This window comes from Sinocyclocheilus rhinocerous, unplaced genomic scaffold (genome assembly GCF_001515625.1).
Source record: "Sinocyclocheilus rhinocerous isolate Xijiao unplaced genomic scaffold, SAMN03320098_v1.1 scaffold606, whole genome shotgun sequence".
NCBI lineage: Eukaryota > Metazoa > Chordata > Actinopteri > Cypriniformes > Cyprinidae > Sinocyclocheilus > Sinocyclocheilus rhinocerous.
The window spans coordinates 489,322-502,134 of NW_015661919.1; the positions used below are offsets into that span (position 1 = coordinate 489,322).

Genomic DNA, 12,813 nt, shown 5'->3' on the forward strand with positions numbered 1-12,813 from the left:
TTCTTAATCCCACTCCCGCTGAATCTCTGACCATTGCCGCCTGCTCCCGCAACATGTGTTTCGCTCCCGCGATTTTCGTGTCCACTCCTTTAAACATTCTAATATTGTATATAATTTTGCCGCATCAGGGAGCCGCTCTCAGTATGTGGCGTATTTAAATCCCTTTTGAATAAGCGTTCGCACTGTTCACTTTTGATTTCGCGATCACATCTGTGTAAAGGGAGCACATCTTACAAGATCAGATATTTGTCAATGAGCTCAGGATCTGTTGAGCAGCAAATACTCCAGCATGGTCTTGTCAGTCATTTCTCCTTATTCTTGACCTGAGATCAGTCAAATCTGACTCCGGTAGTTCTTCTTGGATGCAGGGTTGCCAAGTCCGCGTTTTTCCCAAGTGGGTTAAAGGTTTGAAATATTGCATAAATTACATTTGACTGAAATGCTTGTATTGAAACATTTTGCATTCTACCTATGACAAAACTTTCATGGACTTTTACATTAACTGTTCCCTCCTGGTGGAATGACCTGCCCAACTCAATCCAAGCAGCTGAGTCCTTAATCATTTTTAAGAAACAGCTGAAAACAAATCTCTTTCATCTTAACTCTAGCACTCTCTATTATAATGCTAACTCTAATTTTATCTGCTTGTTTTATTTAAAAATAAAAAAGGAGCCTTTAACACTAGCATTCTCTGTTCTTTCTTTCTACTTGTTTTCATTTTATTTATTATAAATAATGACCTTCTAACACAAGCATTATCTATTCTTTTTCTGTTCAACTGACATTTAAAAATGACCCTCTAACACTAGCATTCCCTATTCTTTTTCTATTCAATCTACTTGTTTTGTTTTTATTTATTATAAAATCAAAACAAGCAAACAAACACAATAAAATACTTTTAGGTGAAACCCCAACCCCCAACCCCAAAAGATCATACAGATTTTGTCAAAGTGTACTACATTTAAAGCACGTTTTGTTAGTTTAATCCTTTGACGTATAATAACCAAGTTTTTATGTAATATATCCAGGGATTCTGGTGTTGTTGAATTAGTAGCCTACTTAGTAGTGACATTCTGCCACTATCTGGTAATGTACTGCAATTACACACAAACTATTTTATGTGGATTACTTCTCTTCATATTTTCTGATTTGTTTACTGATTATTGTGCCTTACGAATCTGTTTTGTACACAACTTATTTCATGGCTGGTGATAATACATGCTCAGAGCTACAATCCTCTGTGGACTTTTCAAAAGCGAATCGCAGTCTATATTCGCCGTGACAATCATCCAAAGGCAGCCAGTTGTCGGCAATATTGTCCGCTATATCGTACAACAACAAAGTATAACTTGTTGTATAACAAAGTATAAAATTGTCTACTACTGTTTTGATTAGGAGTGAGGACAAAACCCAAACGCTTGAATGAACATTTAATATGACCAGTAGATGGCAGTAACGATATAGTAAACTCAATTCTTACCCTTCAAAGCCACCATCGAGGTTAGTGCTGGATAAATATGGCGGCAATGAAGCTCGTCTCCACGGGGATGGGTTTTCTGCAGTCGTCCGTGCCGTTTTGTAGACAGGTAAATTCATTCAGATTTGTAAATTCAAAGTCTGTTAGAACTTTGAATGCATTGTATTTGTGTTTGAATGGTATTTAGATTGCGATCACGTTAAGACACTGTAACATGTTCGAAGACATGATGGTGACATTTATAGTTTACGTCTCCCAAATAGACTAAATTTTGTCATTTGTATTTTTTGTCATTTGTTTGGGTTTTTGACTTGGTGTATTTCAAAAACACACATATCCAAATGTAAAATCTCGTCTGGTGTTCTTCAGGCCTGCAGAAGTTCACTTGGAGTGATGGAGCAGGTCAGGAGCTACTATGTTGACTGGAGAATGGTACGGGATGTGAAAAGGAGACAAATGGCATTTGAATATGCAGATACAAGACTGCGCATCAATGCCATTAGGAAGAATACTGTTTTGCCAAAAGAGCTACAGGTACGTTCAAAGTCTTGCCGTTTCCATTCAACGGAAGTTTATATATTTAGGTTGTTTTCCATGTACATGTTTGGCTTTTTTTTTTTTTTAGGATTTTAAACAGTAACCTTTATTTCGACTTGTAATGAATGAACGAATGAATTAAATGTCAAAATATTGCTCTGAAACTAGTAATAATACAGGCCATGTGTCTCATGTTTGTTTCCACAGGAGATAGCTGATAAAGAGATAGCCGCACTGCCTCGAGACAGTTGTCCCGTGCGCATTCGCAACAGGTGTGTGATGACATCTCGTCCACGTGGAGTGAAGCGCAGGTGGCGTCTTAGTCGCATTGTTTTTCGTCATTTAGCGGACCACAACATGATGTCTGGAATACAGAGATCAATGTGGTGATCAGCCATGGGATTGTATAAGTGTTCTATTCTAAAACCTTGTAATAAAATATATTCTTGCATAAAATGCAAAGACGCAGAGCTGCAAAACCAACAAGCACCTGCTCAAATGTATTTTTTTCTATTAAATTGATTTCACATTCAATTTTTTTTTTGTCTTCTACTGATGGCAAATTATATAAGTTATTTTATTGTAGATACAATAAAAAAGGTGTAATGTGCTACTTTCATGTTTTGTGATTTTTTTTTTTTTTGATTTTAGGTTACTGGTATCTAACCTTATTTGTGCATTGGCAAATGAGCACTCCTTACATTAAGCAAGTGTAAACTAGTACTTTTTACTTGTTAACAAGTAAATGTTTTTAGTATATTAGAATATTTTCTGGTTGCTGTAATACATCTTGAAAGTTATGAGTACATTTAAATTTTTTAATTTAGTATATCTTTTTGTATTTTATTACGTTGAGAATCAGTTTACCCTATATGTAATGTAATGAATTATGATTATGAATATTTGGTTTTTGTAAGAATTATTTAGAAGCGTGGTCATTTATCAAAGGTCACTAAAATGAGGACTTTTATTTTGACATTACTTAACGCGGAAGCAAGAATCCTTCTAGAAACTACGCTTAATGCATATCAGCGGACACGCAGCGCCCTTGACTGAAAGCAAAGTTTATTTTCATCACTTCAATTAGAAACTGCAGAAGGTAGTTTTCTAAGGTTTCTTCAGGACAGCGATGGACCTCAATGAACTGGTATAATGGACTGTTTGTGCGTGTGTGTTATTAATTTTGTGCGTGTGTGTTATTAATTTTAGTTCGTTTTCATTGTAGGCTACTATAAAGCTCCGTACACTAGTATAAAGAAGCTTATGAGTGTGAATGAAACTCATGTTTTACTAGGATGTTTTATAGGACAATATACACATTGGGTGAATTAAGCATCACTTGGCTGTGAGAGGATAGCTGCTTGCTGATCTCACCTCTGCTGTAATGAACATGTAAACAAGCTTCTTTACTTGATCTCAGATTTGACTTTGTGTCATTAGATCGCCGGTCTTGAGAGTGATTTTAAAGAGATCACGAGTCTGCTGGAGAAATGTGAACGCCAGCGCCTGCGGGGTGTGTTAACGCAAGAGCAGAAGAAGATAGAGAAAGAGCTGGCACAGAAACGACAGCAGAAACTGCAGCAAGCCAAGAAAGACTCTGGAGACAAAACGGACACAACACTCAAAGGATACACAGTTAAAATTAATCATTATGGTGCGTTCATAACTCATAATAATAGGCATAGGCTATTCCACAATCATATGTATGGTCTAATACACCTGTTATTGTTTGTCTCACTCTCTTAGGATGGGACCAGTCTGACAAATTCGTCAAAATCTACATCACACTTAAAGGAGTACATACTATTCCAGCTGAAAATGTTGAGGCCAACTTCACAGAGAGGTGTGGTCTCGCACTGAATATTGCTTAATTTTAGTTTATCATTTTTATTATGGTAAAATGGTGGAATATTGCTTATTTTTTTTGATGCTTTCAATATTTAGTTAGGGAGAAATTTGTTATTGTGTGTGTGTGTGTGTGTGTGTGTGTGTCATACATTTGCTTATGCATATGAAGGTCCTTTCAACTAAAATATATGGGCAGCATAATGGTCTGAACGTCCTTCTTTTCTGTTTTCACAGAGGTTTCAATGTTCTAGTCAAAGATCTGGATGGGAAGAACCATCAAATGACAGTCAACAACCTTTTATATCCCATTATTGTAGCAGAGAGTAGTAAAAAGGTATGTCACTTTCTTTATGTTATTGTATATTTTGTTGTCAAATTGATTTGTAAAATTGTATAGATAAAGAGGCCGCACTTCATTTGTTTACAGATAAAAACAGACATGGTCCTTATTATGTGCAAGAAGAAGTCAACAAAAAAGTGGGACTGCTTGACACAAGTAGAAAAACAGTCTAAGGAGAAAGAGTGAGTAAAATGCACACACTTTCATTTTCTATTGGTTGTACTTTTAAAAACCGTATATTAAAGCAAAATTTAAATTCAATGGTGCAGATTTATGCATAAAAAATGAAGATGATAAAAGTATACATTTAAAAATATATTTGACTGCATAATGCACTATTATCAGGGTAACATCATAAGCATCATATTAAATTTTGTTCTGAAAATTATGTTTATAAGTCAAAAAAGCTAATTGAATTGTAACCTGTCTGTTTCAGCAAACCCAACTTGAATGCGAATGCTGATCCAAGCGAGGGGCTGATGAGCGTCCTGAAGAAGATCTACACGGATGGAGATGACGAGATGAAACGCACTATCAACAAGGCCTGGGTTGAGTCTCAGGAGAAGAAGGCCAAAGCAGATGACTTTGACTTCTAAGCCAGCTTACTGATCTGCTTTTACAGTGAAGCACCCAAATTCAACTGCTGCATACATGCCATTCCAATTTATTCAGATTAGTTTATGTATTTTTGTACTTTTTTTCCTGTTAAATGCAGCTGTTATTGAAAGTTTTGTTTCATGAAGCATTTCCCTTCCCACTGTAATTTTGACTACGTTGATAATTGTAAGTTGTTCCATATGTATTCAGGTAAACAAATGTTCTGTGAATTTTCAGTCAGTGTTATTCTTGCACTTAAGACCATGTACCTTAACTGTGGAAAATGAAAATAAAAGAATGTCAATGTCATTTATTGCTTCTGGTCATAAAATTAAATATTGCTGTCATGCAATATTATTATCATCATCATGGAGAGAAAACAGAGTATCTAAACTAAATAAATCTAAACTAAAAAAAAATAAAGAAAACTATTTTAATACAGTCTCAAAACCCTTTTTTAGATAATATAATTGTATAAATAAATGTGTTTTTTTTATGTACAATATATAGTCCCTGTAGTTTTCCTATCAATCCACAAGGAGGTGTATGAAAACAGGATATACATAAGTTTTGTTATATACATAAGGAGTGTTTATATTTATTTATTTAAGTGCCTAAAAAGACCCATGTTCATAAAATTGCTGTGATGCAATATTATTAAAATGTATGAATGGAACTAAACTAAACAGTGAATTAGTGTTTGTCGATTATAATTTCGGTCACAGAATCATTTTCTAATCTAAAGAACATTATGTGCAAAAAAAAAAAAAGTCCCCGTACTTTATTTGTTGAGCCACAAGGGGGCTCATGAAACCACAAGTTTCTCAGTTCAGTTCTATACAGATGTATATTCCACAATGACGTAATTTGGCTTTATCCACATTATGTCTGATTCAACTCTGAATGATACATAACGATACAGTATGATAAAATGTATTATGTACAATGTGATAAAGTGTAACTCATGGTGGGCATCTGTATATTGTGTTTTTACAATGAATTAATCTCATTAATTGACATTATTTCATAATAAATCATTATTTATTATGAAATAATGTAAAGCAGATTTGATAATGCTAAACAAATGTTCACATTAAAACCCTTTAATGGCATGTGACATGTCGTCTAGTGCGCAAACCCTAAACAGAAGAAAAAAGAAACACTGTCATTAAAGCAGCCAGTGCAAGTCATCTGGAGGTCCATAATCCCGTCAACCATGATTGGATGATGTTCTTAGGTTTTCATTCACTTTTTCTGCAACACTTTCTCTCTGATCTTTGATTGAATCTCCAGCAGCCAATGACGTTGTTTCTTTCCAGACGTCCCCGTCTATCGCCCCGCCCATGCCCATGACGTCACGGAGAGCTTATATACTGCAGGACTCCGGCGGCGTCGGGCATGTTTGACTTACAGGACAAGAGAACTTCGCCAGGCTCTGGGACTTCACATAAGGAGTGTCTTTTCTAGGGCGAAGGATCTATATTAATGAATGGATCCCGCTTGTTTTACCTCAGCGCAGCGTCTTTCCTGTAAAATGATGAATCCGGATTTGTTCAAACCGTCTCAAGCGCCTCAACCGCCCGCCAAGCCGAACCGGAGTAAATCAGAGCACGTTAAGACGGAGCTCGCGCAGGTGGTGGTTGACGCAAAGACGGGAAGATCGTACTGTAAAGGAAAGCTTTTGGGAAAGGTAACGTTACCAATCTGTTTTTCAATGTTTGAAATACATCGGAGCTGGTCATTTTAATTATTTATGCGATTTGTCACCGTCTCCTTTATCGAGTTTCCTGATGCGCTCAAACGAGGACGCTGCTCAATGTATCGGTCTCGCGCGTGTCCTAGTGCGAGTTCGGCTGGTTTTGGGAGATGGTGCACCATAACCACTGGACCGCAGTCCGCTCTGTCTGTGTTTCTAGAACCGGTCAGCTGGTTTACCAGCACTTCATCCTATGTTGCTTTCAAATATTATCCATTATGTATGATTTTCTGCAAAGACCGTATTTGCAATTTACTATTGGATGGATTTTTAATTTCGATTCCAGATTTGATTTGATGTCAGGAAAAGACGAATGGATGAATGAATCAGTGCATCAATGAAAATGATGCTGCATTGCTCATGAGCAGTGGAATCAATGACCACTCTCCCGGTTTTGTTCACTTGTTTACAAAACAAAGCTCCTCTTTTAATTAATCGATTGATTATTAGTAGTCTCGTTAATCCCAGTTTTTAAAGTGCCGCATCATTGTGCGATGCTGTAAGGAGGGGTTGGTCGATTGGGAAAAGAATACGTCATTCCTTTGTACATGTGTTGGGACCAAAATCAAAACTAAACTAAGGATTGGCGCAAAAATGCCCAAAATATTTGAAATTGGCGACAAAGAGATTTATTTTAAGAGAGCGAGAGAATTTCGTTGTTTGTTAAAAAAAAACGTCAAACATAGAATTTGCTAAACGAATCTGCTAATAAACGTAGAATTTGCCATTTTTATTTTAGAGGATAAATCAATAGGTTATGTTTTGTGCAGATTTATGATGCATCAGATGTAAATGGCTTTCCAAATTAGATAGATAGATATAATAGCCATCATTTTGTTTGTTATAGCAGTTGCAAAATGTTTGTTTGACACACTGTTTTTTTTATTATTATTATTGTGCGAAGGATAAAAATGCCCTTAAATCAATTCCAGATTGCAAATACTAGTCTGGATGTATTGACGGTCTCTGAACTCCATTTAAGCTGACTGCCTAGACAGCATTCTTGACATTAGTGATGCTGAAAACGTAGGAATCAAATGGTCAACTCGCTGGTAATCTCCAGATATGTTGTCTTTGTAAGCAATTAGCTAGTTTTTCAGACACAATGAGTTTTGAGACAGTTGTACAGGCACCTGCAGCCAAACGCTTTAGCTAATCATAACCTTGAGTTGAAACGGCAGCTTTTTTTTTTTTCCTGTTTAAACATTGAGTGACTTTAATATATAATGTTTTTTGGTTTAGGGTGGTTTTGCACGATGTTATGAGATGACGGATCTTGCCAACAACAAGATGTATGCTGTGAAAGTTATTCCCCAGAGCAGAGTCTCAAAGCCACACCAGAGAGAGAAGGTAAATGGACAATAGCCAAAAACACGTGAATCATATTTCTAGCTGCCTCTCTAATGTTTATTCATTGTTTTTGTCCCACAGATCATCAATGAAATCGAGCTTCACAAAAGCCTCCAACACAAGCATGTGGTGAAGTTTTCCCATCATTTTGAAGACCAAGACAACATTTACATTTTCCTTGAACTCTGCAGCAGAAAGGTGAGTTGCTTTGCTAAAAACAGACCTCTCATAGTCTGATTTGGTGAATACAATGCATTTACTGTAATCCTGTGATTCATATTTACAGTCTCTGGCACACATTTGGAAAGCAAGACATACGCTGACAGATCCAGAAGTACGTTACTACCTCAAACAGATCATATCTGCGCTCAAATACCTCCACAACAAAGGCATCCTCCACAGAGACCTCAAACTAGGTATTGTTTTTTTTATATTTAGCCTGCTGTTTAAATCATAGCATGACATCCATCAAATGCAATTGATTTCATAATGCTCTAATTTGTTTTTGCAGGCAATTTTTTTGTGAATGAAAACATGGACTTGAGATTAGGAGATTTTGGGCTGGCAGCAAAGCTGGAGACATTCGAGCAGAGGAAGAAGTGAGTTTACGTGCCTTTTTCCTCATTAACTTTAAGCATACACTTTATCGGTGTGCTGATGTAAAATACTCTTTTACAGGACCATCTGCGGGACTCCAAACTACCTGGCACCAGAGGTCTTAAACAGACGAGGCCATGGGACAGAGTCAGATGTCTGGTCGCTGGGTTGTGTAATGTAAGTCTTATCAAGTCTACTCTGCACTACTCTACATTATTGTTGATTTATGATGCATCAGTTGTGGCAGCCCTGATGATGAGTTCCTTTCTTGTCTATTTAGGTACACACTCCTATGTGGGAATCCACCTTTTGAAACCTTAGACTTGAAAGAGACATACAAGTGTATTAAGGAAGTGAGATACAGCCTTCCTCAGTCCCTCACTCCATCTGCACAGAAGCTGATCTCCGCAGTCCTTCAGAAAGACCCCTCTGAACGCCTTACACTGGATCAGATACTGGCCCACGAGTATTTCACAAAGGTTAGCATACTAATAGCCCCGAGTAGTCCTTCATCTGTGTCCAAATACATTTAAACCTTTTCCTTTTAACTTAATTATAAAGAAGTGTTTACTTTGTTCTTAGGCAGTTCCTTATTTTAATTCTGTAGTCCTCTAATTTTTTTTTCTTAAATCCATCTACTATTTAACTCCCTCAGGGCTTCACCCCAGAAAAACTCCCTCCCAGCAGCTGTGTGATGATGCCTGAGCTTAATCCACCCAGCCCCGCCAAGAAGTTCTTCACCAAGATGGCTAAAAGCCTCTTTGGCAAGAAGAAGTCGAAAGGTATGTGCCTACTTCAGCTACCAAAATCGATTTTTAATAGTTTTAGTTGACAATAACACCAATGGTTTGGATTCAAACCTTAGTTTCAGACATTAGTTTATTTGTTATTGACATGAAATGTCATTGCAGCTGTTGAAAAGACGCCTTGTGAGGAGAAAGATGACATTTCTAAACTGGTTTCCGGCATGGTGAAGCACTCCATCGGTCGGCAAATGAGCTACAAGACAATGGGAGTGAATGAGGTAATAATTCATCTTACATTTATGTGCATTGGTGTGTATTTAATCGCTTCGCCGTAAATTTTTGCTCCCTGGCTGACTCATGACTGTCGCAGAAAGCCACGTCAGTATGCATGCTGTTTTTCAGCACAGCTAAAGTGGGCTCTGTGGGAACGTGTTTTGAAAGCTGCTGTAGATGAATAATAGTGCAATCGTCCAGCTATTGTGCTGAATGTCTCAGATTAACTCCGTACTGACCAAACCCACACAGTCGCTAAGTTAATCAAATAGATCTTTTAAGCTTGGGACATGAGATTGGAAAATAGTTGTCCACTGTGCATGATAATTGTTTGAAACGGAGTACAAGGCAGTACTTATGATTGTAAAAACAATATGACTTCCTCTTGATACTCAGGCCACTTCTCCCACGGTTCAACTGGCAAGCTCTGGCCCTCTGGACACCCCGGCCGAGGAGGAGTCCAGGAAGTCTGGGTCTCGTTCCTTCAAAGGCACTGTCGCCAGCAGCACTGATGGTAAGGGACCGTAGAAGCGAATTTGCTCAGACATATAGTAGCAAATAGTTTTGCATGTGTATGTGTGCGGCCTATTTTAGGCTCAACCCCCAGGCTTTCAAAGGCCGCTATTAAGAACAAGTTTGTCCAAAAACATCCTGGCCTAATTCGTTTTTAATTTTTGCTGTGTTTTTGCTTAGTTTAGCAGCAAGGTGACTTGTCATTTCTACCCTTCATTGATTTGTCTACCTTTTTGCATTTACACTACCAATCAAAAGTTTAGGGTCATGGTTTTCTGCAAAAATGTAAAGCAGAACAACTGTTGTCTATAATATAATATAAAATATAACCAAGACACCACTAATATATTTCATTATTATTATTCAAGTAATGAAATCGCTTTCAATTGCTGTCCATAAATAAATAATTGACTTTGGTTTTTTTTGTTCCCCCCCCCCTTCAGCTAGTGACTATATCCCTACCCCTGCTGCTGTAGCCGAATCTGCCATGAAGGTTCTTAACAGCTGCTTGTCTTCCATGCCAACAGGTTTGTTCCCACACTCTGGTCACACTGAGGTGCTTAAGCGATGGCCATTTTCAAGGTTTACTCTTAAGCCATTGATCATGTACTCAAATATTGTCCTTTCCTCTTCTAGCTTCAAGAAACCCACCCTGCCTTTCTAAAACCAAGCCTTTCATATGGGTAACCAAGTGGGTCGACTACTCCAACAAATACGGCTTCGGCTACCAGCTCTCCAATCAAAACATTGGCGTACTCTTCAACGAAGGCACTCATCTGAGCCTGTGTGACCAGCGGAGGTACGTCAGCTTACTTTCTGTGCTCCCATTCTCCGAGTCTCCAGTTTGGCATTTGGACTGAGCTCTGATTGACCCACATAGAGTGCTTTACCCTTTACAAAGTCTCTGCTTTCGACCGAATTGTTTTAAGTAGCTTTACCTTATTTGTGAAGTTCTACTTTTTATTCTTCCGCAGGACTGTACGTTACTGTCTGACAAACAACAAACACTTTAGTTTTCCGGCTGATGCTCTACCAGAAAAGCTCCAGAATCAAAAACACATAGTGGATTTGATGGCTAACTACATGGAGCAGAACCTGATGGAGGTAAGTCCAGAAATTAGCCCTCAAATGTATCATTTTAAACATTTGAGTTATGAGATACTCTATTAAATAACTAATTTAAATTCTAATTTCTAAATATTTTTAAGTTTTATAGTTTATTTTATAAAACAAGTTTTTCCTTTTTCTAGGGTGGAGACATCAACTGTGAGGACCAGCCACCTCAAAGCTCTTCTCCATTGCTTCTGCAGTGGATCAAAACTGATCACGCCTTAGTCATGCTCTTTGACAACCGAACCCTACAGGTAAGTCTCTGATCATGCAAAAACACATGAAACATTGACGATTTGTGTTGCTTGGCCGATTCATAACGTACCCCTTCTATCCGCTTTCTTTCGCAGGTTAATTTTTACACAGACCACACAAAAATCATCCTGTGTAAGACCTCGGACTCCTCGTACCTGCTGACCTACATCAGTAAGGAGCGTGTCTCTAATTCCTACCCTCTGAACGTGCTTTCCGAATGGGGCTGCTCTTCGGAGCTCCGGCAGCGGCTTCATTATGTGGTACAGCTCCTCCAGCACTACACCAACGCATAATGCCTAAGAACTTCGATTGCGATTTGCTGCTTACCGCTTCCGTTTGAGAAGCAAAAAAGGACTATGACAAAGAAAAAAATCAGGGGAAGCTTCCACGTTGCCACGAAGATCTCCTGTCCTTGGTCATTGGCTGGCCTCTTTGAACTATGGTGCACTGTTTTGTTTGGTTTTCTTTTGTTGTTTTTGCGACTGAGCCTACACCAACAGTATCACTACCAGCTTGACTCACAGTGTGCACAACCAAAATTTGAGCCTGTTCTTTTTATTTTTTTATGTTTATTTTTTTTTTAGCTGGACTGAAGTGCAGATGGCATAAAACTCACAGGGTTCTTAAGCGTCTTGATTTTGCTTGCAGTGTCCCAAACACTGCGCAAGATGGGCGTGGCTTTTTATGCTCTATCACCTGTTTTTTGTTTTTTTTTAAAGACTTTTTATTTCACTAAATAGTACACAAACAAGAAGAGCTACGGACACCAAATGGTTATTCTTTTAATGAGATTAGTTTTAAAGATGGCAGAGGTAAATGGCTGAGGTGGAACTGTAATTCATGGAGGAGCAGTTAGGAGTGGGAGAGACTAAAGTGCCTTTCTGATGGATTCCTCTGTGCAATAATGGCCCTGAATCTCAAGTCTAAGTCACAAAGGGAATGAAAGGGGCTTTATATTGAGTCTTCATATTCGGTTTTCCAAGTGAATTAGGCAGGAGTGGGAGAAGAAACACTACAAATACACAGCTGATATAAGCTTTTTGCCTGTTAGAAGTTATTATATCTTTAATGTCTGTACTTGAGAAAAAAAGAAGACTATGTATTCAGTGTGCCTCCAGCTTTGTTTACTTGACATGCTCCATCATAAGTAATCATAATGTCCTCAAAACTGTGACCATGGCTGTAAGTGTTAAGTGTTCAGAATACCAACATCGTGAAAACCATTACCCTCAGACAAATCCTAACAAGTATTATTAATTAATTGTGGCACGTGTTCTATTTATTTTTTTATTTATAGTTTTTTATTTATTGATGTAACATAATTGTACGGTGTCAACACTGGGAAATGTTCAGTATGATCACTTTTTATGTATTGGGAGCGAGGGGGGGGAATAAAGTTTATTGAAAATATAAA

General features: G+C 37.8%; 3 protein-coding genes across 4 annotated transcripts in view; all 3 read left to right on the forward strand.

Moving 5' to 3' along the window:
• The window catches only part of LOC107726917 (28S ribosomal protein S14, mitochondrial-like), a 12,438-nt gene extending 9,885 nt beyond the window's left edge, over positions 1-2,553 (forward strand). Inside the window, exons 1-3 of one of the 2 annotated variants that reach the window (XM_016536610.1) lie at positions 1,488-1,586; positions 1,847-2,011; positions 2,222-2,553. In XM_016536610.1, coding sequence (XP_016392096.1) covers positions 1,518-1,586; positions 1,847-2,011; positions 2,222-2,404 — 417 coding nt within the window. In that variant the 5' untranslated portion in view covers positions 1,488-1,517 and the 3' untranslated portion in view covers positions 2,405-2,553. Of the gene's footprint in view, positions 1-1,487; positions 1,587-1,846; positions 2,012-2,221 lie in introns of those variants that run through there. The other variant, XM_016536609.1, reaches the window with a different exon arrangement.
• Positions 2,554-3,011: 458 nt separating this feature from the next.
• Positions 3,012-4,834, forward strand: LOC107726916 (calcyclin-binding protein-like). Its single transcript, XM_016536608.1, has 6 exons — positions 3,012-3,161; positions 3,455-3,668; positions 3,761-3,857; positions 4,097-4,196; positions 4,290-4,384; positions 4,639-4,834. The coding sequence occupies exons 1-6, from the start codon at positions 3,144-3,146 to the stop codon at positions 4,796-4,798; spliced, it is 684 nt and encodes a 227-aa protein (XP_016392094.1). The 5' UTR covers positions 3,012-3,143; the 3' UTR covers positions 4,799-4,834.
• A 1,356-nt stretch (positions 4,835-6,190) lies between these two features.
• LOC107726922 (serine/threonine-protein kinase PLK3-like) lies at positions 6,191-12,813 on the forward strand. Its single transcript, XM_016536614.1, has 15 exons — positions 6,191-6,489; positions 7,798-7,905; positions 7,987-8,103; positions 8,192-8,321; positions 8,417-8,504; positions 8,584-8,679; positions 8,783-8,981; positions 9,158-9,284; positions 9,414-9,526; positions 9,918-10,035; positions 10,478-10,561; positions 10,671-10,833; positions 11,009-11,138; positions 11,285-11,398; positions 11,495-12,813. Exons 1-15 carry the CDS (start codon positions 6,289-6,291, stop codon positions 11,690-11,692), a joined length of 1,986 nt encoding a protein of 661 aa, XP_016392100.1. The 5' UTR covers positions 6,191-6,288; the 3' UTR covers positions 11,693-12,813.

Bases quoted from the DNA above. Each gene is read 5' to 3' on its own strand.
- LOC107726916 (XM_016536608.1), top strand. The intron at 3,669-3,760 runs GTGCGTTCATAA...TCACTCTCTTAG, and splicing joins AGTTAAAATTAATCATTATG to GATGGGACCAGTCTGACAAA. The intron at 3,858-4,096 runs GTGTGGTCTCGC...CTGTTTTCACAG, and splicing joins GAGGCCAACTTCACAGAGAG to AGGTTTCAATGTTCTAGTCA.
- LOC107726922 (XM_016536614.1), top strand. From the start codon at position 6,289: ATGGATCCCGCTTGTTTTACCTCAGCGCAGCGTCTTTCCTGTAAAATG. The intron at 8,680-8,782 runs GTAAGTCTTATC...TTGTCTATTTAG, and splicing joins TGGTCGCTGGGTTGTGTAAT to GTACACACTCCTATGTGGGA. The intron at 10,834-11,008 runs GTACGTCAGCTT...ATTCTTCCGCAG, and splicing joins AGCCTGTGTGACCAGCGGAG to GACTGTACGTTACTGTCTGA.